This window comes from Schistocerca nitens, chromosome 2 (genome assembly GCF_023898315.1).
Source record: "Schistocerca nitens isolate TAMUIC-IGC-003100 chromosome 2, iqSchNite1.1, whole genome shotgun sequence".
Lineage (NCBI taxonomy): Eukaryota > Metazoa > Arthropoda > Insecta > Orthoptera > Acrididae > Schistocerca > Schistocerca nitens.
Window position 1 is genome coordinate 401,418,876 of NC_064615.1, and position 22,701 is coordinate 401,441,576.

Here is a 22,701-nt window from a genome sequence, read left to right on the forward strand (position 1 = left end):
GGAAAAAAATGTGGTTACCAGTAAACAATAAAATCATGCAAATACTCTTTCTCTCCAACAGGCATTATTTCCACTCAAATGTGGGTACATATAGTCATAAAAGCCAGTAGCTTTCAGATGTAGGAACTCCTTCATTTGAAAGAGGGGAAGGAATTGTTAGAAGAAACAGAAGTAAACTGAAATTAATTAGGAGCTACACAGGAACCCAGGTTAAAGGAGACAGAGTTTCCCAAATCTTTAGGCTGAAAATTATACTGACAATAGAAGATCCTAAGCTGAGTCTTTTGAGATAAGGAAACAGTGAATGAAAATGAAAATTTCAGGCAGTACAACACTGCAATTGCACAAGTACAATTACTAGGTCCTAATCTGCTGACGTCCCATTTGAATGGGGCCAAAGTGGCCGTGCGGTTAAAGGCGCTGCAGTCTGGAACCGCAAGACCGCTACGGTCGCAGGTTCGAATCCTGCCTCGGGCATGGATGTTTGTGATGCCCTTAGGTTAGTTAGGTTTAACTAGTTCTAAGTTCTAGGGGACTAATGACCTCAGCAGTTGAGTCCCATAGTGCTCAGAGCCATTTGAACCAACCCATTTGAATGGTACGTGTTACCAGGCGTTCACCCAAGGTGTACTGTCACAGTTTTTGGAAAAAATGTCACTAGTTGTCTGTTGCAAGATTTTGTTTCAGAACAACAGTGCAGCATCGCGCTATACTATTAAAACCCCTGAGCGCCTGCGGAACAGATACCCTCATCACTGGATTGGAAGAAAGTGCTGTGGCCAATGCGATAGCAGGATCTCATTCCTATGGATTTTTTTTCTCATTGGTTAAATGAAGTATGAAAACCCAATTGGAGAGGAACTGTTTGGTAGGGTCCTAGCTACCTGTTTCACTGTTCAACAGTCAAGGGAGTTATTTTAGATATCACACCCAAATTTATGCACCACTGTAATGCATGCATTGAAACTGGCATTCATTATTTTAATCATTTACTGTAAGCAAAGCGTGTTGCTACAAAGTGTAAGTTACTTTTGTAAACAAGGAACTAAATATTTGTTCCTGGTCGTCAGTTCCTCGTTTCAAAATACTACATTTAGAATCCATTTCTATCATAATAATTTGGATCCAAAAGGTGTGGGACATCCTGCTGAATATAGTCAGAATGTTACGACTGCCACATACAAAGTTTATAATCCTTTAAAAATAATAAGATGTGCCTTTAAGGTACTCTATTATATAAGGGGCATTCAAATGAAACCTGGTCACTGGTGAAAATTAATGGTAACGATTTTATTAACTCAAAAATGTAGTTATACACAGTACACATAATCAAAAATAGTCACCGAAACTGTTGGCACATTTATCCAATTGCGACACTAGCCGGTCGATTCCATCCTTGAAGAAGCTAGTAGGCTGCTGTCAGATCCAGACCTGGGCCCAGTCACACACTTTGTCATCAATTGTGAATCGATGTCCACGAATAGCTTGTTTTAGAGGTTCAGACACATGAAAGTCAATGGTGAAAGGTCGGGACTGTAGGGTGGATGTTCCAGAATTTCCCACTGAAACTGCTGTAATGTTGTTTTCACTGCATTGGCCATGTGTGGGCAGGCATTACTATGCAGGAGGATAATGCCATTGAACAACGTGTCTTGGCGTTTCAACTTGATGGGTCATCTAAGGTTCTGTAAAGTGGCTTGATAACGCTGGGCATTGATGGTGGCTCCCCATTCCAGAAACTCGACAAGCAGGGGGCCCTTGTGGTCAAAAGAGAAAGACATCATAACATTACCAGGTGTGCACAGCCTTTGATTTCTTTGGAGGTGGTGAAGTCACATGTTTCCACTGCTTGTTCTGATGCTTGTTTTCCAGTTCAAAATGGTGACACCATGTTTCATACCTGACAATATGTGGCAGAAAGCCATATTCCTCCTCATGATAATGTTGCCAGTGACTCAAAGACAGTGCCATTCGAGTATTGCACTGTTCGGCAGTTAGTTGGTGGGGAACCCACTGCACACAGATGTCACAAAAGTTCAAGTGGTGATGCATTATGGTTGGACGGTGCCCACATTAATACCCGGTAACCAATGGATCTCATCCATGGTGATTCTGTGGTTGACCAAGACTAAAGCATTCACTTCGCAACCATTTCTGGTGTGATGACATGATGAGCCTGTCCAGGACGAGCATCGTCTTCCAGCGACTCGCACACCCAAGGAATTGATTGCACCATTCAACAACACTTGAACGACTCAGACTGTACTCACAGTACACAGCCTTCATACATCAATACATTTCATGGCCTCCAGCGCCCTCCGCTGCCAAAAATCGAATCACTCCTCATTGTTCCTGCTTACTCACCTGCATGTTTGGTAGTGGCTGATAACTTGTGTGACCACCTCCTCTTCGGCATGAAACCACACTGGCACTATGCAGCATCAAGCGGTGTGCCCGCATCAGCATCAAGCGGTGTGCACGCATCAGTCTTCCTACCAATAGATGGTGCCACCATACCCACAGTTACATGGTACCACCTTACGTGTAAGGCAAAGGTAGACACACTGATCAGGTTTCATTTGAATGAACCTCATATGTCATAAGTTTTCATTGTTCAATGCTGACATGTTTCCATACCAGACTGTTAGTATTTTTTGGTGTATTTATTTCAATTCTGTATCATGTAATTGTTTCAGTTTGGACAAAATGTAATTTTAAGGCAGTGGTAATGCCATAAAATAAAGAAGTGTCCTATTATTGATGAAACAGCAAAGTTAGATGCAGCTTAGAAGTTCTCTTTCAATATGGATGTCAGGTTGACTTGCTTTTAAAATCTTCTTTCATGATTTGCACTTAAATAGAGTAATACATCCCATGCCACCATCAGGCGTGAATGCAGATGTCAGATATCTGGCATATAATCCTTTGCCATTATCATAAAGTAAAAAGAAAAAAGTGGGTGCAGTTGTGAAAGTTAACATTTGAAATCTGTTTATTATCTCTTAGACTTCCTTTAATATTACTGTCATTTCTCTGCAGGGTTCTTCACTTCAATTCCTGATTGCCGTTCATGTAATTCACCAAATACAGTGCATCCTGAGTGCATGCCTATTCCAATCCCCAGGCATGACCATTTCTATCCACAAGTAAACCAGACAACTGGAGAACCAGTGTGCTTGCCATTCATGCGCTCTTTACCTGGACAACAGCACCTTGGTAAATATATGTGTTTGGTTATTGCTGCTGTTGGTGGTTTGTATATATTGTGTGTGTGTGTGTATGTGTGTGTGTGCTTTAGACAACAGCAAAAGACTTGCCTTTTATGTTTGTGGTGTAGTGAAAGTGTTCCAATTATATACTGTTATTATAACTTGGTTGTACTATTTATCACATTCAGAAATTTAGGTGTATGTGTAATGGTTTTTCCCTTGTCAGCGTGTTAATGTTATGTACTTATTTCTGTTACCATTGATAGGACCAAGAGACCAGATTAATCAGAACTCAGCATTCTTGGATGCCTCTCAAATTTATGGAGAACACACATGCTTGGCAAGACAACTAAGATCTTTTGGTGGACGTTTGAATGTGACACAACATCCAGTGCAAGGAAAGGATCTTCTCCCTAATTCACCTGTACACCCGGAGTGCAAGGCTCCTTCTGGATACTGTTTCATAGCAGGTACATTTTGTCAGGAAAATATTTTCAGAGTTTAGGGTATTGTAAATGGAAGGAGATGTTTGCTCACTTCCAGCAAGGTATGTTTCAGACCTCCAGGTATAACATTTCCTAAAACAAAGGGAAGTCCAGGATGGAATAACAACAATCTTGACAGTCCCCTTCCCTGCCAGCACACCAGCATATGTACACCTTCCATTCTGCCACTAGACCTGCAACCGTTTCCCCTTCTCTATGTCTCTCCTCTCCTCTCCTCTCCCCTCCCCCCCCCCTACCTCTCCGCCCTCGGCACAGCCTCCTGACACTGCCTCCAGCAGGGGATCCTGTCCCCACCACGTCACCCTTCTATCCCACCCACACTCTGCCCCATGCCACCTCCTCATGGCTGCCACCCAGATTGCTGCACACATCAGACGAAAGTGCAATCTGCTCTCAGGCACCAGGGGCTAGAGACAGTAGCCATGTACACTCCTGGAAATTGAAATAAGAACACCGTGAATTCATTGTCCCAGGAAGGGGAAACTTTATTGACACATTCCTGGGGTCAGATACATCACATGATCACACTGACAGAACCACAGGCACATAGACACAGGCAACAGAGCATGCACAATGTCGGCACTAGTACAGTGTATATCCACCTTCCACAGCAATGCAGGCTGCTATTCTCCCATGGAGACGATCGTAGAGATGCTGGATGTAGTCCTGTGGAACGGCTTGCCATGCCATTTCCACCTGGCGCCTCAGTTGGACCAGCGTTCGTGCTGGACGTGCAGACCGCGTGAGACGACGCTTCATCCAGTCCCAAACATGCTCAATGGGTGACAGATCCGGAGATCTTGCTGGCCAGGGTAGTTGACTTACACCTTCTAGAGCACGTTGGGTGGCACGGGATACATGCGGATGTGCATTGTCCTGTTGGAACAGCAAGTTCCCTTGCCGGTCTAGGAATGGTAGAACGATGGGTTCGATGACGGTTTGGATGTACCGTGCACTATTCAGTGTCCCCTTGACGATCACCAGTGGTGTACGGCCAGGATCGCTCCCCACACCATGATGCCGGGTGTTGGCCCTGTGTGCCTCGGTCGTATGCAGTCCTGATTGTGGCGCTCACCTGCACGGCGCCAAACACGCATACGACCATCATTGGCACCAAGGCAGAAGCGACTCTCATCGCTGAAGACGACACGTCTCCATTTGTCCCTCCATTCACGCCTGTCGCGACACCACTGGAGGCGGGCTGCACGATGTTGGGGCGTGAGCGGAAGACGGCCTAACGGTGTGCGGGACCGTAGCCCAGCTTCATGGAGACGGTTGCGAATGGTCCTCGCCGATACCCCAGGAGCAACAGTGTCCCTAATTTGCTGGGAAGTGGCGGTGCAGTCCCCTACGGCACTGCGTAGGATCCTACGGTCTTGGCGTGCATCCGTGCGTCGCTGTGGTCCGGTCCCAGGTCGACGGGCACGTGCACCTTCCGCCGACCACTGGCGACAACATCGATGTACTGTGGAGACCTCACGCTCCACGTGTTGAGCAATTCGGCGGTACGTCACCCGGCCTCCCGCATGCCCACTATACGCCCTCGCTCAAAGTCCGTCAACTGCACATACGGTTCACGTCCACGCTGTCGCGGCATGCTACCAGTGTTAAAGACTGCGATGGAGCTACGTATGCCACGGCAAACTGGCTGACACTGACGGCGGCGGTGCACAAATGCTGCGCAGCTAGCGCCATTCGACGGCCAACACCGCGGTTCCTGGTGTGTCCGCTGTGCCGTGCGTGTGATCATTGCTTGTACAGCCTTCTCGCAGTGTCCGGAGCAAGTATGGTGGGTCTGACACACCGGTGTCAATGTGTTCTTTTTTCCATTTCCAGGAGTGTATGTGTGAGTTGTGCTTGTCTGAATGTGTGTGTGTGTGTGTGTGTATGTGTGTGTGTGTGTGTGTGTGTGTGTGTGTGTGTGTGTGTGTGTTCTATTTCAGACAAAGGACTTTTTTGTACAAAAGCTTGAATGTTTGGCATCCTTTTCATTGTGCCTGTCTGCAACTCAGTGCCTTCATTATTTCATTTTCTGCCAATATGAAGGGGAGAAGAATATGATTGCTATATTGTTTTTAAAAGTTATTTACAAATGAAAATGAGGAGGTTGCATTAGTTTCTGCATCAATTACTTATGGAATTGCCTAGCACTAAAAGTAAATATCTACAAAAATTTCTAATTTTGCTTATCTGTTGAGTTTTATGAAAACTAGAGATTTTGGCTAACCAACACATAATTAACAATTTAACATATGTAATAAAAATTAATCCATTCATATATAATAAAAATTATTCTATTCCACAGTGACCTTCTGTTTCTACTATTTAAAAAACAGTCTCAGGTAGCAAAATGTTCTTTATTAACTTAAGTCCTTAACTTACATTAATAGAGAACATTCTGCAATCACAATTGTTTTATAAACAGTACATAAGTAAAACTCAACAAATGAAAGGAAAATGATAGTATCAGAGGAAGCAACATTAATTGGTTAAATTACATAACCATAATTCACAGGAAATTATTAATTCTGATAACTGTCAAGAATTGTGAAATAATATGAAATAATTCTGCACATCATGTGATGACTGGCAGCTCACCCTTACCTACCTTATCCTTTACCTAAATATTGCCTTTGCTAATCACTACTGCCACTACTTAAAATCCTCGAACTTTCAACCTCTGGGTCTACAAACAAGCTCAGTGTAATTTTCCTTGAATTTGTGTGCAAATTTTAGAAATACCTCACACTACCATGTTAAGGTATCCACTCTGTTGGTATAAAACTTCAAAAGTGATGTCCCTCGCCTGATCTCCAGCGACCACCATCCTGTCATTCAGAACTTTGTCCCTGACAAACCAACCCCCCTCCTCTCCACCCACTATAGCCTGCAAACCCAGCTTGGGCTTCCCCATTAAAGGCCCTGTTCTGGTACATCTGCAACAAAAATTCAGCCTTAACCAGAAACATATTATAACACCTCACAATCCTGGGAAACATTTATTGCTAAACCCATCATCCAGAACACCCTTTAATCCAGAGACAAATCCATCCTCTAAAAACTGCTGTGAAGTGCATGGCAGAGGTTATGTCCAATTGTACCAGTTATTAGGTTTCTTCCTGTTCCATTCGTGTATTGAGCACAGGAAGTATGATAGTGTATATGCCTCTGTTGTACATAATCTTCATGTCCATGTTCAGTTTCTTCAGCATCTCTGTGATACTCTACAAAGGTCAAATAAACCTGTGATCATTCATACTACCCTCCTCTGTGTATGTTCAATAACTCCTGGTAGTTCTATTTGGTACAGGTCCCATTTGGTACAGGTTCCATATACTTGAGCAATATTCTCGAATGTGTCACACAAGTGGTTTGTAAGCAATCTCCTTTGTAGGCTGATATAATTTTCCAAGTATTCTATCTAGAAACTAAAGTCTACCGCCTGCTTTACACACCTTCAGTCTCATATCCACAGCCAATCACTCTGCACCAGTCAAAGATATCTTATTCACTCATAACCTGAACAGGAAATAGCACTTCACTACCCAGTCATAGTCCACAACCATTGGAACAACTATTTAACCCGTGTACTACAGTTCCTGCCCATCTCATTCAGAGCCCCAACAGTAACGTTCAGCCCTGGTGGATGAGCATTTTAAACTCATCATACAGAGTCTCTCCTGCTACATAAGACAACAACCCGTATTGGAACATCTCAAATCCGATCCCTCACCTCTCTCTCTTGGGACCCTGCTTGTCATTACTGATGCAGCCTTTCTCTAGACCATTGTCTCATATACATATGGCCTTTAAATTCTAAAACACTGCCCCTCCCGTGCCCATGTGAAGCCCTCTGAAAAAACCTTCTTTATTGTCACTCAATCCATTGTTAGATCTAAACCTCAGACAGTTCAAAACCAAAAAGTATGCAACAATACCTGCACTTCAGCAGTTGCTACACCTTCCACATCAAACTATCATATCACTACAACCTAGGCAGCCATGGTGAACATACCTATTCCAACACTGAATTTGTCAACACCTACACCAACAGCCTCTCACAGGCTTTCCTCCTCCATTACTACTACATACGAGGGTTGGAACTTCAATAGTGGCAACTATTTATTTACAGCTCATACAAAATAGATACACGTTTCAAAGTTTTACTGACCTTCAAAGTAGTCACCAGCATTGTATGTAACCCGTTGCCAGCAATGTGGAAGTCATAGGATACTGTTAGCAGGGCCAGTTGTGTTGACAGTTCGAGTGGTGTGGTCTGTTGCCCAACAAATTTGTAGCCATTCTGAAGCAAATGCTGTGAAGTGTTTCCTTCATTTTAGAAATCGAGATGAACTCAGGAGGGCTTAAGTCAGGGGAGTGCAATAGGTGGCATAGCACTTAGCAGCCCCATCAGTCAAACAAATCAGTAATAGCTTGCACTGTACATGCTTGAGCATTGTCCTGCAAAATGATGTCCAGATCCTGCAGAAAGTGTCATCACTTCTGTCTCTAAGCTGGTCATAGGCTGTGTTCCAAACATGGACAGCATAGGAACAGAAGTGACGACACTCTGCAGGACCTGAACATCATTTTGCAGGACAATGCTCAAGCATGTACAGTGCAAGCTATTACTGATGTGTTTGACTGATGGGGCTGCTAAGTGCTATACCCCCCTGACTTAAGCCCTTTTAAGTTCATCTTGATTTCTAAACTGAAGGAAACATTTCACGGCATTCGCTTCAGAATTGCTACAAATTCCTCGGGCAGAGACAGCGCCACTCAAACTGTCAACACAACTGGCACTGCTAAGAGTATCCTATGACTTCCACATCACTGGCAATGGGTTACATACAATGCTGGTGACTGCATTGAAGGTCAGTAAAACTTTGAAACACATATCTATTTTGTATGAACTGTAAATAAATAGTTGACACTATTAAAGTTCCAACCCTCGTAGATTTTATCCACAAACAAATCTGTTCAGTTGTCATTTCTGACTCCCACGAATACAACTTGGAACTTCCAAAAGGCTCAAAAGCATCCATTTTGTCACCCAGTACCACATAAGCCTCAAAATATTACTCTGTCAGGGCTATGATTTTCTTAAGTCAGGCCCTGAAATAAGATTGTTCCTCCCTGATATTCTTCTTAGACTACTCACGATTGCCATCCTTCACCCTCTTAACATTGTAGCATCCTTGTTGAACCCTGTGACACTCCCAGGCCTTTATTCTTACCCCAAGATTCCTACCACTGCAATCAGTCTCACTGTCAATCCTGCTCCAGAACACACCCACTACCATTAACTCTATCCCAACCACTGTAACTCTTACATCATCAAAGGCAGAGCAAGGTTTGAAACCATCCACGTTATGCTGAGGTGACAGAAGTCATAGGATAGCGATATGCACATATACAGATGACAGTACTATCGCATACACAAGGTATGAAAGGGCAGTGCACTGGCAGAGCTGATTATGGCCACACGACAAGTATTAATGGACGTTGAACACAGAATGGTAATTGGAGGTAGATGCATGGGACATTTCTTTTCATAAATCATCAGAGAATTCAATATTCCGCAATCCATAGTGTCAGGAGTGTGCTGAGATACCAAATTTCAGGCATTACCTCTAACCACGGCCAATGCAGTGGCCAAAAAGCTTCACTTAACAACTTAGAGCAGTCGCGTTTGCGGAGAGTTGTCAGTGCTGACAGACAAGCAACACTGCCTGAAATAACCACAGAAATCGATGTAGGACATATGACAAATGGATCCCTTAGGACAGTGCTGTGGATTTAATGGGCTATGACAGCAAATGAGCGACACGAGTGCCTTTGTAAACAGCATGAGATTGCCTACAGTGACTTTCTTGGGCATTACTTTTGTTACCTCAGTATATATGCCAACTAACCTGTGTTCACTACATGGATTTTTCGTAAAAGGGCCATTCCACATCAAATCAGCCAATTTTACGAGGGTTGTTTTTTAAGTAAGGGCCGTTCGCGCGTATAGTCGCGTAGTTCGCATGGACGCTGCAACAAGCCACCGCGCCACTTGCCAGCATCCTTCCCGTTCACACTGATGCAAGTTGCAGCTCTGTAGCTGACGTGTACGCATCGCTGTGCTACTTTATAATGTTTACGATTATTGAATCGCCCGCCACGTGTGAGATACGGTCAGTGATACGTTTTTTGACCGCGAGAAGCCTATCAGCTGCAGAAATTCATTGTCAGTTAACAGAAGTTTATGGCTTGAATGCAGTGAGTGAAGGTAAAGTGCGTCAATGAGCTAGAGAGTTTAAAAATGGCCTTCAAAACGTCCATGACAAAGAACGCTCAGGCCAGCCCTCTGTGATCACTGATGATTTGGTGGCTGCAGTCGAAACAAAGATTCGTGAGGACAGAAGATTCACAATTTCCACTCTTTCTTTGGAATTTCCACAAGTTTCAAGATCGGTTTTGACAAAATTGTGTCTGAAAACCTAAACTTTAAGAAACTGTGTTCTCGGTGGGTACCCAGACTCCTCACAGAGGACCACAAAGGGAAGAGATTTGCCACTTCATTGGAGTTTTTGATTCATTACGAGGAAGAAGGGGATGACATGTTGAGTCAAATTGTCACTGGAGATGAAACATGGGTATCCCATATCACTCCCAAAGGAAGCGACAATCGATGGAATGGCGACACGCAGCCTCACCCGTCAAGGTCAAAGCCAAACAGACGCTGTCAAAGCGCAAGATTATGGCAACTGTGTTCTGGGACCGGCGCGGTGTTTTGCTAGTGGACTTTATGCCACGAGGAACGACAATCAACTCAGATGCCTACTGTGCAACTCTAAAGAAGCTCCACAGAGCAATTCAAAACAAAAGGCGCGGCATGCTGACAAAAGGAGTTTTGCTCCTGCACGATAATGCTAGGCCTCACACCTCTCAAAAGACTCGGGATTTGATTGATTCTTTTGGCTGGGAAGTTTTGGACCATGCACCATACAGCCCCGACCTTGCTCCTAGCGATTTTCACCTTTACCGGTACTTGAAACACCATCTTTGTGGGCAGCGCTTCAATGACAACGATGAAGTGAAAGCGGCCGTGAACTCTTGGCTGTCGGAGCAGGCGGCCGAATTCTTTGAAAAGGGAATTAAAAACTTTGTTGTACGATATGACAAGTGCTTAAATAAACAAGGCAACTATGTAGAAAAATAGGTAAAAGTGTTTAGAATCTGAAAATCAAAGGTTTTTACAAAAGTATTTGTATCTTTTTTTTTTTAAATAAAAACGGCCCTTACTTAAAAAACAGCCCTCGTAGAAATGGCCCCTTCCTGTCCATGTCCAATTTTGTGAAAACTTTTATCATTGCTACAGACACATCTCAATGAAAGTTGTGTAAATTTTTAGTTCAACACATGCTGCACTTTTGGCAACAGAGCCATCAGTTATTATTGTGAATAAATCATCATGTTTGACAACTCTTTATAAGTTGATTACAGCAGTGAGAAATCTGCAGGTTGGTGTTTCTGCTCAACTTTTGTTGCTAAGTTCAAATGTAACATGGACAAGGTCAATTAGGCAGCACAAATTGCCACACCTACACCACCCCAGTTTCAACCATTGGTTTTGCCAGACTAAAACCTTTGTATGTCACAGTATTTGTTTGCTTTTTTCATGATAAATATTGACTTTCTTGCTTATTGAGTTACTGAAATATTTAGACCTAAACCGGAGGTCTTAAATTTAATCAACAAATTTGACAAGTTTTCAGGGCCAGATATCTCAAAATGGTGGTCAGTCAGGTTTCTTTTCCTACCTAGTTCCATTAGAAAACACAGTTTTTTTTGTCTTCTAGATGCTTATTTCATTTGTTGGTATCTTTTATTCCAGAGCAAATGTTTAGCTTCAAAGGTAAGCAATGTTGTTACAGTGAATACATATTTGATGTAAATAGATGCATGAGAATCAATTTATTTTTAAGGCCTTGTAAACATGAAACTTGCAGTTGTCCATGGTAGTTTTGTTACTATCAATTTAGAAAAATTGGTCAGAACTCTACTACTACCAATTTTAAAAACCTGATAACATCATCGCCAAGGAGCCACACCTGATATTTATACAAGAACAGCCATGGCTTGGTCTCTTCGTGAAGGTTTCCAAATCTGAGTTGGATTACTTTGCTAGGTCCTCAGACCTGTTACAAGGTCAATCAGGTTCCCAAAACTAAGAGCATATCTACCAGGTTCCCAAGCCTACTGTGAGTTTGTTATCAGGTTCCCAAAGTGGAGCTGCTCTTTGCTATTGACTGGTCTTGAATGTTTCTTTAGCATTGGATGATGTTTGTCCAGGGAACTTGTACTGGCACCCCATAAAATGTTTAGAGTGGAGCAGGAATGTTGGTGATAATATGCTTTTCCAAAACTCGGCAATAGTCTTGTCTATCAGGCCAATAAAATGGATGTGCAGGACTCTCGGGATGCAGGTAGTGTATTAGCAGATCATTCAGTTCAACTGATATGTTGTAGACATTCCCAATCCACAATTTGTCTTAAATACAAGCTATGTAATGTCCAAGTTTGAGATTTTCCAAAGCAACTTCTCATAGAATGGTCAGTTGAACTATAAAAGATGCTTATCATTTGAAATGTGGCTGATATGAATTTGCTTTTCATCATTTGGCACACATTGGTGATTTATTCTCGTACTAGAAATAGTGTGACCATTTTTAAACCTTTCTTCTTGAGCCAGTGTTGCAATTTCAACTTTGGCCTTCTTAGTGAAGAAGAACTTTATTCCATGCAAATTTCATCAAAAATGTGAGCAAGTCAAATAGCATCAAAATTTAGTTTTCTTAGGCCACTGAAGGCTTGCAAGTACTGAAAGTTGTTTTGCTGTTCCAACAATTCAATCACATGGTGATTTACCATGGCTTGTCCCAAAGGAGTTCAACTCAGCCTTGCATCCAAAATTATTTTCATGATTATGTAAGATGATGAAGTTCCTTAAATTGTTGTATTGGGGAGCAGAATTGTCAGTGGAATGACGAAAACAGTAGAGATCCCCAATCAGAAGCTCAGTAAACCTTCTCAAGCAGACATGTACAGCAAAACTGTCATGCCTGAGGGAATCACTGATTATGCAGTATTCAATTTTTTTGTATCTGCAGCACCTCTGTAATAAACTATAAATGGATGTAAAGGGGCTTGTCTGTTTTCCCAGTGGAAGGACTGCAGAGCATCTTGGACCACAAATGAATAGTTTTTTGCTAAATCCATTAAAACAACAATTTTTCCCATCTCCAAATTGTCTTGGATCATTTTCAAATGATGGCTTTGATGCTTCACAGTGTAGCGATGGCATGGAAGGTTCCATATTTTCCCTGTCAGTTCTGAAATAAAATCTTCAGTTGCCAGCTGTTTTGTGTCCAGTGTTTCTCTGACAGTGTGGACCCACTGCTTAAATTCAATAATACCTTCAGGATCATTATTTTTGAAAGAATCCATTAAAAATAGTTCTGATGCTTCTTCCCTGGGGCACTTTTTGCAATGATGGAGCAAGCAGTCTTTTGATTCTAAGTTACTGACAGTTTTTTTGAGTAGACATTTGTAATCTTCTTGGGTTGGACTTCCATCTATCATAAGCTTAACATTCTGGTGTAATGTGAATACACAAACTGAATATGTTCTAGAAGAACAGACAGGAACACACCATTTTGGATATTATTCGCAGAACTGATAAATTACAATTTCAGCTCCACTGTGGTCTTGATAGATGATGAATAGTTCTTTCAGGTTGCAAAGTAAGAGTTGTTTCTGCTTCTTGATCTCCTCTCCTTCAGCTACAATGGGAACACAATCTTTGAGCCCAGGACACATCCTGTAATACTCATCGTCTTCATAAAATTGTGGAACTTTTGACTTTATTTGGTCTGAACTCTTTTTTTTCCTTGCTTTCTTTCAGGCAGTTCAAGAATTCCCTTTTTAGCTTTGTGGCAATCTTCACCATATTTACTGGTATGTAAAATGTGGATGCTGTTTTTTTCCATTGGCCAACCTCTTGGTTGTAGTGTCAAAATTCATAGCTTTATGATACACACAACTTTTCTTTCAGATCTATCATATCTCAAAATCAAGGTGCTTTTGCATAGATGGCTTGTACTGGTTTGCATCACTTCACCTAGATCAAAACCACCAGGATTTGCAATATTATTACTGATGGAAGCCTGGGTATTCTGCTTTGCATACCCATATGAATCTCTGCTGCTAACTTTCTGAAACTTGACAGGAGAAGCACCAAGCTCTTATTTGTATATTGATGATTTTAGTTTAGCATTTGCTTCTGTTATGCATGCTGTACCAAGCTTCTTGCCTGGCTTCACACAAATCCTTGTCAATTCTTGAAGCGTCTTGACATTGGGGTCATTGATTGGTCAAAGGCTTTCCTTTATATTGTAGTCTCTGAAAAATGGTTGCAGCAAGATTTTTTTTTTACATTCATACCTTGTTTAAAATAGGGCTTTGTGACTAAGCAAATTTTTGTCTTTTTAGAAAACTTTACTCCAGAACAGCATGTAATCAGTTCCACTTCATCTTCTACAAATTCATTAATTGGCTTCAGTCAGTATTGTCCTGAATAAAAATACTTTCAAATGACACTTAGTTGAATCATTGGTGAGTTCAACTGAAGGTGGGTTCACAGCAGATTTTCTTCCATGTCTTAGGACTGCATGGCAAGTTAAATGTAGGATTCTCACTGTGATAGTCAACTCACAAAGGGTTGTCAAACATGATGATTAATTCATTATAATATGCTCATTGGCCAAATGACCTCCAAGCTGATGGTCCTGGAGCCAAAGTGCAGCATATCTTGAGTTAAAACTTAACAGGACTTCCTTTGAGATGTGCCTGCAGCTATGGTAAAACTTGACATGGAATTACCCATTAGAGTGACTGCCATTAAACTGGTTAAGTTTATAAATGGACACAGAAGAACTGTTTGCCTTGGGGACACTCAGTACCCAGTTTCTTAGCCTGTTCTACAGCTTGACTCTAGGTACTAGAGTCTTGCTTCATCTAACAGGCCATTTGGATCCTTCTATGTAGTCCGTTTTCCTGAACTCCCAAGATGGAAACTTTCTCTCCAGCTTCTCCTCACATTCTGCAACCTTCCAGTCCACACATCTGTTAATAACCAACCCTCATTTTTTCCATTGGTAGCATTTCATTTATTTCAGTTATTACTTCTTTTTCATCTTCATCTTTCATGTTCTCTTTTCTTTTGATTTTTTCTCATCTCCTTATAGATATTAATTGCAGTGTTCATTCAAACACTCATCTCTCTTCCTTTTAATACATATTTACTTTGCACATTGTCTTATCGTCTCTGGACTGAAGCATTCACAGTGCTTACCAATGTATTTTGACCTCACACTGTTTCTGACACAGCCTCCTTCATATTGCGTCCCCACATCCAAGTTGGTCCCTCTCAACCTAGGGTCTCCTCCTTTCCAGTCTTCCCCAACCCATCCCTAATTTCTCACTGAGGAAGCAACTAACAGTCCATTTCTCACAGAGGAAGGAATGAACAGTTCTAAAAGTAAAGAATAGTTGTTTCTACTTTTATATGAGTCTATTTTACTTGGAATTTAGCCTCCTTAAGGTAAGTACTGGCTCACCATTCCATCTTCTTGTAATGTAGGCTATATATGTTCAGATCATCAACAACTCTGTTATGTCATTTGAGCAACTTTACTTTAAAACCAAAGCCACAGTTTGCTGTTTTGTTATTTTTAGCCATATTTAGTAGTGTGAGTAATGATGGCACAGCTCTCACTTGTTTAATTGGTTTTTAATGTTGTACTTATGAACAATATAAATGTTTCATTGCATTAACTCTAGAGTGTAACAGCCACATAGTTGTAGTTTTTGTGAATCTGGAATGTGAAAGTTAGTGGAATGGATTGGTTACAGAAAGTGTGAAACCACTGAGAACTAAGGAATTTTTTCATGGGTTGATAAATGATGAATTTTTCAAAATTCAATTTTTTGCAGTTACAAATCAACCTTGTTGTCACACATGAGTCGTTGAAATGTTTTGGTCAAAACCTGATATTTGCTATTGTATAGGGTGTTGAAAACTATGACTTTTAACAAAACTCAGTACTGTATTTGTTCTCAGCCAGTTAAGGCAAAAGTTGAGAAATGCAAATTGTGCTTTGCTTCTGAGAGACATGAAGACGGCATAACAATGTAGGATGTCATTGTTAATAATAATATGAGAGAGTTTTATAAATAAATAAGTAAACATAAACTGTAAGCAATCACTTGTCACCAGAACCAACAACAGTAATTAGTGGTTTACACAACAACATTAACTTCTGATTATTGCTCAGTTTGAACCATCTTTGTCAGGAAGAAGTTTCCAGTAAAAGAGTAGGCTGTTAAGCTATAAAATGTAGGTTAATACAAGTGATTCAGAAAATGGTCAAATATAACTGGGTGTTCGAGTGGAAGGAAGTCGAAGTTGATTGAAAGCATCCAAGAAATCCAACAAGAAAAAGAAAATGCTTTCCTGTTCACATGGCGTACCAGACATCAAGTGAACCCAAAATCCTTACGAATAAAAGAATGCAGAGCAGCTGATCTCACTTATACTGATATCACTACTTTTTATGAGCATGTACAAAACTAACTAGGATAAATTATTACTAAAATATGTGGTAATCATGAAAACACAGGAACATCAAGAAATAAGCAAAAAGGAAGAATGCTGTTTTAATAAAATACAGCTTTAGGAAAAAAATGGCCAGACAGTACTTGGATGTGCTGCAACATGTCAGGCAACATCAGGTACATCCAATACAGACACTCCAATTTGTCCAATAAATTCCATGTTATAGGGAAGTTACCAGCTGAAAACTGAGGGGAAGACTGCAGCACTACTAAAGATAAGAAAATTAGACAAGCTATAAAGAGTGATATCAAAACATAGTGGTGTAGAGAGAGCCACTATTCAAGGAAAAAACCCAAAAGATGGTATTTACCATCTAAGCTGAATACAGTCAAAATGCAGAAAAATATCTGTAAAAAAAGGAAGTGCCAGGCCTTCCAACTTGTTTTCTAGCAATGTAAAAACGTTTTCTACAACTACTTTAAATTGTCATTTAAAACTCCATTTATAGATACATGTTCAATATGCAAGACTGGTCTACTAAAATTAAGAAAGGAACAATATCTATATAAAAAGAACCAGTTAATATCAAACCACAGGTTGCAAAAAAAAAAAAAAAAAAAAAAAATGTGCAAAAAAGTTCTTTGCAAATATCTTTAAAGTATATGTTGATATACAAGAGAATCAGCCAATACTAAAGCTCTCCATAGGTCAAACATTCTATTCAAAACATGCTTGGCTGTATAGTTTGTGCATTATGATTCATTTCCAAGCACAGATGAAAGGATTGCTTTTTATACTTGGCTCGAAACAGAACGATTTGAAGGATGTAGTCTTTGGTATATTAGGTTTTCTCAGGAATCTTGAGATCTCCCAAACAAAATGGTCCATATGAAATTCATTTATGCACTGACTCATGTACCAGTCAAAATAAAAATACAGTAATGAGTGCACACTAACAGCCTTCATGGAAGAAAGCAGAAATTTTAATAAGCTGGCACATAATTCCCTTGTTTGTGGACACAGCTATATGCCTCTTGACAGTGTTTGATACAATGGAAAAAGGAAAATTTTCTTTTACCACCTGAATGCTGCAAAGTGCTGGAACAACATGGCATCAGCGATCTATGAAATAAAGATTGGGAAGCAAAGGAGCTCAAGTTCAGTGCACTAAAAGCTCTACAGACTAAGATGACTTTCAAAATAACTAATCAGTGAGTGACGGCTTATGAAAAGTCTATGAATAGGGTATTGTTGGTAGTCTATGACACTTATAAAGGAGGTCCTGTATAGGTTGAGGTACAGAAATCTCCAAACTTCTGTGAGGAACTAAAGCAAGCAGCCACCTTGGAAAAAGAGAACGTGGTCAACAAAGAAAAGAAAAAGGATTCTGTAAAATTTATGCCTCATTTTAGTGTACCAGAAGGAGCAAAAGAAACATTGTTGAAAGTGATCAGTAGATTTCCAACATAGTATTGTTGTAGCCAGTATTTTGTGTTGTGGTTCAGTAACATTTTTTACTATTTTGCAGTTCTGCATATCAAACATTTATGGAAAAGTAAGCCAGCAAAGTCTTATGTTGTAGTACATTATTGTATTTCTATGCAAAATGAACAATAAAGTAGCTTTCTTTATAAGTAATGTTAAAGATAAAAAAGAAACAGAAAAAAATCACTTTCAGTGTATATACACTCCTGGAAATGGAAAAAAGAACACATTGACACCGGTGTGTCAGACCCACCATACTTGCTCCGGACACTGCGAGAGGGCTGTACAAGCAATGATCACACGCACGGCACAGCGGACACACCAGGAACCGCGGTGTTGGCCGTCGAATGGCGCTAGCTGCGCAGCATTTGTGCACCGCCGCCGTCAGTGTCAGCCAGTTTGCCGTGGCATACGGAGCTCCATCGCAGTCTTTAACACTGGTAGCATGCCGCGACAGCGTGGATGTGAACCGTATGTGCAGTTGACGGACTTTGAGCGAGGGCGTATAGTGGGCATGCGGGAGGCCGGGTGGACGTACCGCCGAATTGCTCAACACGTGGGGCGTGAGGTCTCCACAGTACATCGATGTTGTGGCCAGTGGTCGGCGGAAGGTGCACGTGCCCGTCGACCTGGGACCGGACCGCAGCGACGCACGGATGCACGCCAAGATCGTAGGATCCTACGCAGTGCCGTAGGGGACCGCACCGCCACTTCCCAGCAAATTAGGGACACTGTTGCTCCTGGGGTATCGGCGAGGACCATTCGCAACCGTCTCCATGAAGCTGGGCTACGGTCCCGCACATTGTTAGGCCGTCTTCTGCTCACGCCCCAACATCGTGCAGCCCGCCTCCAGTGGTGTCGCGACAGGCGTGAATGGAGGGACGAATGGAGACGTGTCGTCTTCAGCGATGAGAGTCGCTTCTGCCTTGGTGCCAATGATGGTCGTATGCGTGTTTAGCGCCGTGCAGGTGAGCGCCACAATCAGGACTGCATACGACCGAGGCACACAGGGCCAACACCCGGCATCATGGTGTGGGGCGCGATCTCCTACACTGGTCGTACACCACTGGTGATCGTCGAGGGGACACTGAATAGTGCACGGTACATCCAAACCGTCATCGAACCCATTGTTCTACCATTCCTAGACCGGCAAGGGAACTTGCTGTTCCAACAGGACAATGCACGTCCGCATGTATCCCGTGCCACCCAGTGTGCTCTAGAAGGTGTGAGTCAACTACCCTGGCCAGCAAGATCTCCGGATCTGTCCCCCATTGAGCATGTTTGGGACTGGATGAAGCGTCGTCTCACGCGGTCTGCACGTCCAGCACGAACGCTGGTCCAACTGAGGTGCCAGGTGGAAATGGCATGGCAAGCCGTTCCACAGGACTACATCCAGCATCTCTACGATCGTCTCCATGGGAGAATAGCAGCCTGCATTGCTGCGAAAGGTGGATATACACTGTACTAGTGCCAACATTGTGCATGCTCTGTTGCCTGTGTCTATGTGCCTGTGGTTCTGTCAGTGTGATCATGTGATGTATCTGACCCCAGGAATGTGTCAATAAAGTTTCCCCTTCCTGGGACAATGAATTCACGGTGTTCTTATTTCAATTTCCAGGAGTGTATTAACAAAACTTTTAACTACAGTCTTTGCATTTATAGACTTGGGGGGGGGGGGGAGGGGGGGGGCTAGTATCCTCCTACTCTTATATAAACAATGAAAATTTTAGGAATTCAAACACGTAATCAGAATTGTGCCTACACAAGCAGTTTAATGTTAAATTATCTTGTTTATGTATTTACTGTTTTGGTATGACATTTAAATAATGTGTTACCTCAGACATTTACTTTCTTTTTGCATTTATTGACTCTTGAGAAAATGCTCCTCAATTCTGACAATAAGTCTGCAGCATAGTCTGTAAGCTTTGTTTTGTTAATTAAATTTGTTATTTCATATTGCCCCTGTTACTCCATGTTCGTATCTTTATCATGTATTTCTGTTTCCAAAGCAGAAGAGCATCTCGTATTTGGTTGATAGCTTGCCATGAGGTTTTTCTTCCCCAGTTTGATGCCGATTCAATGACTTGCTCATAATAATTTTATTTCTGCAGTCAGTCAGTCAGTATTCAGATGCCAACACAAAACTTTGAATATGCTGTTCCACCCTTTGCTATGAAAAGCTCTCAAGATAGAAGAGAATCATACTTCTAAGTGTGACACATACTCTACAAATGTCCCATATTCTGTTCTCATCAAGTTGCCTTTTTTCTTTAAGTAAATGGGAGTGCTGTAGCTATGGGTATACAGACTCATACAGCTTCTCTGGTGTGAAATCTGCAAAAGAAATTAAGTGAGTAATATCATTGTTGATAAACAGAGGCCAGTCACTAAAACGTTATCTCTCAAACTGTTATTTATCAACTTCATTATGAGATGCATATCATAATATAACTTTGAGAAATAATAAAAAATACTCTCCTGAAGGTGATGGACGTGCCAGCGAACAGCCAGCTTTAACAGCTATTCACACAATATTCATGAGAGAGCACAATAGCATAGCTAGGGCACTTTCTTCTGTAAATCCACATTGGGATGATGAACGTCTATACCAGCATGGCAGACGAATCCTCACAGCAGCTTTGCAGCACATAACCTACAATGAATTTCTTCCAAGACTGTTAGGATGGAGTGCTGTGAACCTATATGAGCTAAAACTGCAGCCTCAGGGATTCTATAAAGGTGAGATTTTCTATATATCTATAGTATATATTTAAAAGTAACTGACTGATTTCTCTAGTTCTTAATACTGACCGAAAGAGACATTTTTGATACAGAATAGTGATAGAGTAATGAACCTCGTTACTATGAATATAAATTTCTCTTAAATTATGGCACATTAATAGAGGAATGTAATATTGGTAATTTTCTGCTGAGTGTCAGTGTTTCTGTTTCTACACTTAATAGAGTGAGCCTTAAGTCTGCTCTGTCTTCTTTGTAGCCATTTGTCTCTCAATCAGTCTGCATCACCATTTTCTGTTGGCACTTGTTTAACTCTTCTGTCTTCTCCCAGTCTGGTGATTTGTTGTTTCCGTTTTATACATCCTTGCTCAATTTCCAAAACTGTGACATTATCACATATTAAAAGCATAATTCCAAAAATATAGAATAAATTTCTTGTACTTCCATAAATGATTGCAACATGTTCGGTCCTTAGACCTGTTTTATAACATGCCCTAATATAATAAAGCCATAGTGGCATCATCACAAAATCAGCGTAGCATCGTCACACATATTCAAAATATAGTGTTACTAGTCCATAGTGCCGAAGAAATCATACTGTCCAACATTTGTTTGTCCCATAAGCTTAATAGACGTTGATACTGTAAATATATAAATATTCGTTAATTATAAAATTGTACAGAATGCAGTAAATGAAGAGTACAATAGGTAAAGTTGGTAGTGTGCATGCCAAATATATGAGTTATTACAGTGATAAAATGCAAAAATTTTAATCATGAATAAAATTAAATTTAAAATTGAGAAAAGGAAATGGTTAAGTGATAATATATGATTCTGAGATGCTCTTGTGGTCATTGCAGATAAAAAATAACAACATACACAAGAACAATCTTATGGAGCTAATAAAAAATATATAAAGTTGATATAATAAGTAGGGAAAGAAATGAAAAGGAAGAGAACAAAAGACTAAAGTAAGTAATGAGCAATATCTGTTGGCATGGGCACCAGCATGCAGTGCAGGCAGGAAGTCGGAGGAACATAACTGCCAGAGGGTCTCACGTACCCTGTGAGTTGCTTTTCCAAGAAAAGTATAATAAAATAATACCAAATAAGATTATTTTGTTGATAAAATATATTAATAAACAAGGAAGGTTGATCAGATGTAAGAGTAAAATAAACAACATAAGAAAGTGGAGTAAATATATGATGCATGTAACAACAGGGCAAGATACATATACAAGAGGTGTTCATTAATTAATGTAAAACATTATCAAATAAAGCAAAGTGGGCATTGGGTATGAAGTCAAGCTGCCTATTTAGCACTGATGCTGGATCCTGCATTTTGGCTTTATAAATTACAAGTTCTTCCAGTAAATTGGAAGGATGGCCTTTTTGTGCTGTGTGGAGGATACGCTTACTATTCTCAATGCTCCAAATAGTATGGCCGGTTTCTGCTAAGTGTAACCCAGAGGCAGTTTTGTTACATGGGTGTAAATGCTGCTTAAACCTTACATTAAGAGTGATGGGTTTGGCTGGTATAATAGTTATCACAATTTTTTTCACACCGTGTATGGTAAGAATAATTGGAGAAAAATATAACAACCAAAAAATTAATTGCACAATGGCTGCAGTATCAAAATCTTATGTTCACTACTTCATCTGTAAAAGTTTGGTTTAAAAAAATTCAACTTTAATCACAGACACAAATCTGAAGGTGTATAAAGAGTCTTTCTTTATTAAGGTTCACCATATTTTCTGTAGAGAAACAGTAACATCAGGACTAGTTTAAGAACAAGTAGGACCATTCCAGCTTGTTCTGTTAAAAGCTCCATGTTCAGCTGACTGAGTTAGCATTGAAGAAATACCTTTGAGACAATAATATTACACAATGTTTTGGGGAAATGTCAAGGGAGCAACTGTTTCCAATGATTGCACGTAACAGCTTCCTTGAATGAAAGACTACATTACATTTTTATTGGTCCTTTTGATCATTTGTTGTACAAGGTATACAATATGATATTGGACAAGTCATTGTGATTTACAATACATGTTTTTCAGTTTTAAATTTTGAAGTGTCTTTTATTGTTTGCAGGTAGCT

General features: G+C 40.8%; 1 protein-coding gene across 2 annotated transcripts in view; it reads left to right on the plus strand.

Annotated features, from left to right (window-relative positions):
- Positions 1–22,701, plus strand: part of LOC126236248 (uncharacterized) — a 413,771-nt gene that overhangs the window by 338,288 nt on the left and 52,782 nt on the right. For both annotated transcript variants that reach the window (XM_049945397.1, XM_049945398.1), the window contains exons 18-20: positions 3,040–3,216; positions 3,476–3,679; positions 20,349–20,603. In XM_049945397.1, coding sequence (XP_049801354.1) covers positions 3,040–3,216; positions 3,476–3,679; positions 20,349–20,603 — 636 coding nt within the window. The remainder of the gene's footprint in view (positions 1–3,039; positions 3,217–3,475; positions 3,680–20,348; positions 20,604–22,701) is intronic.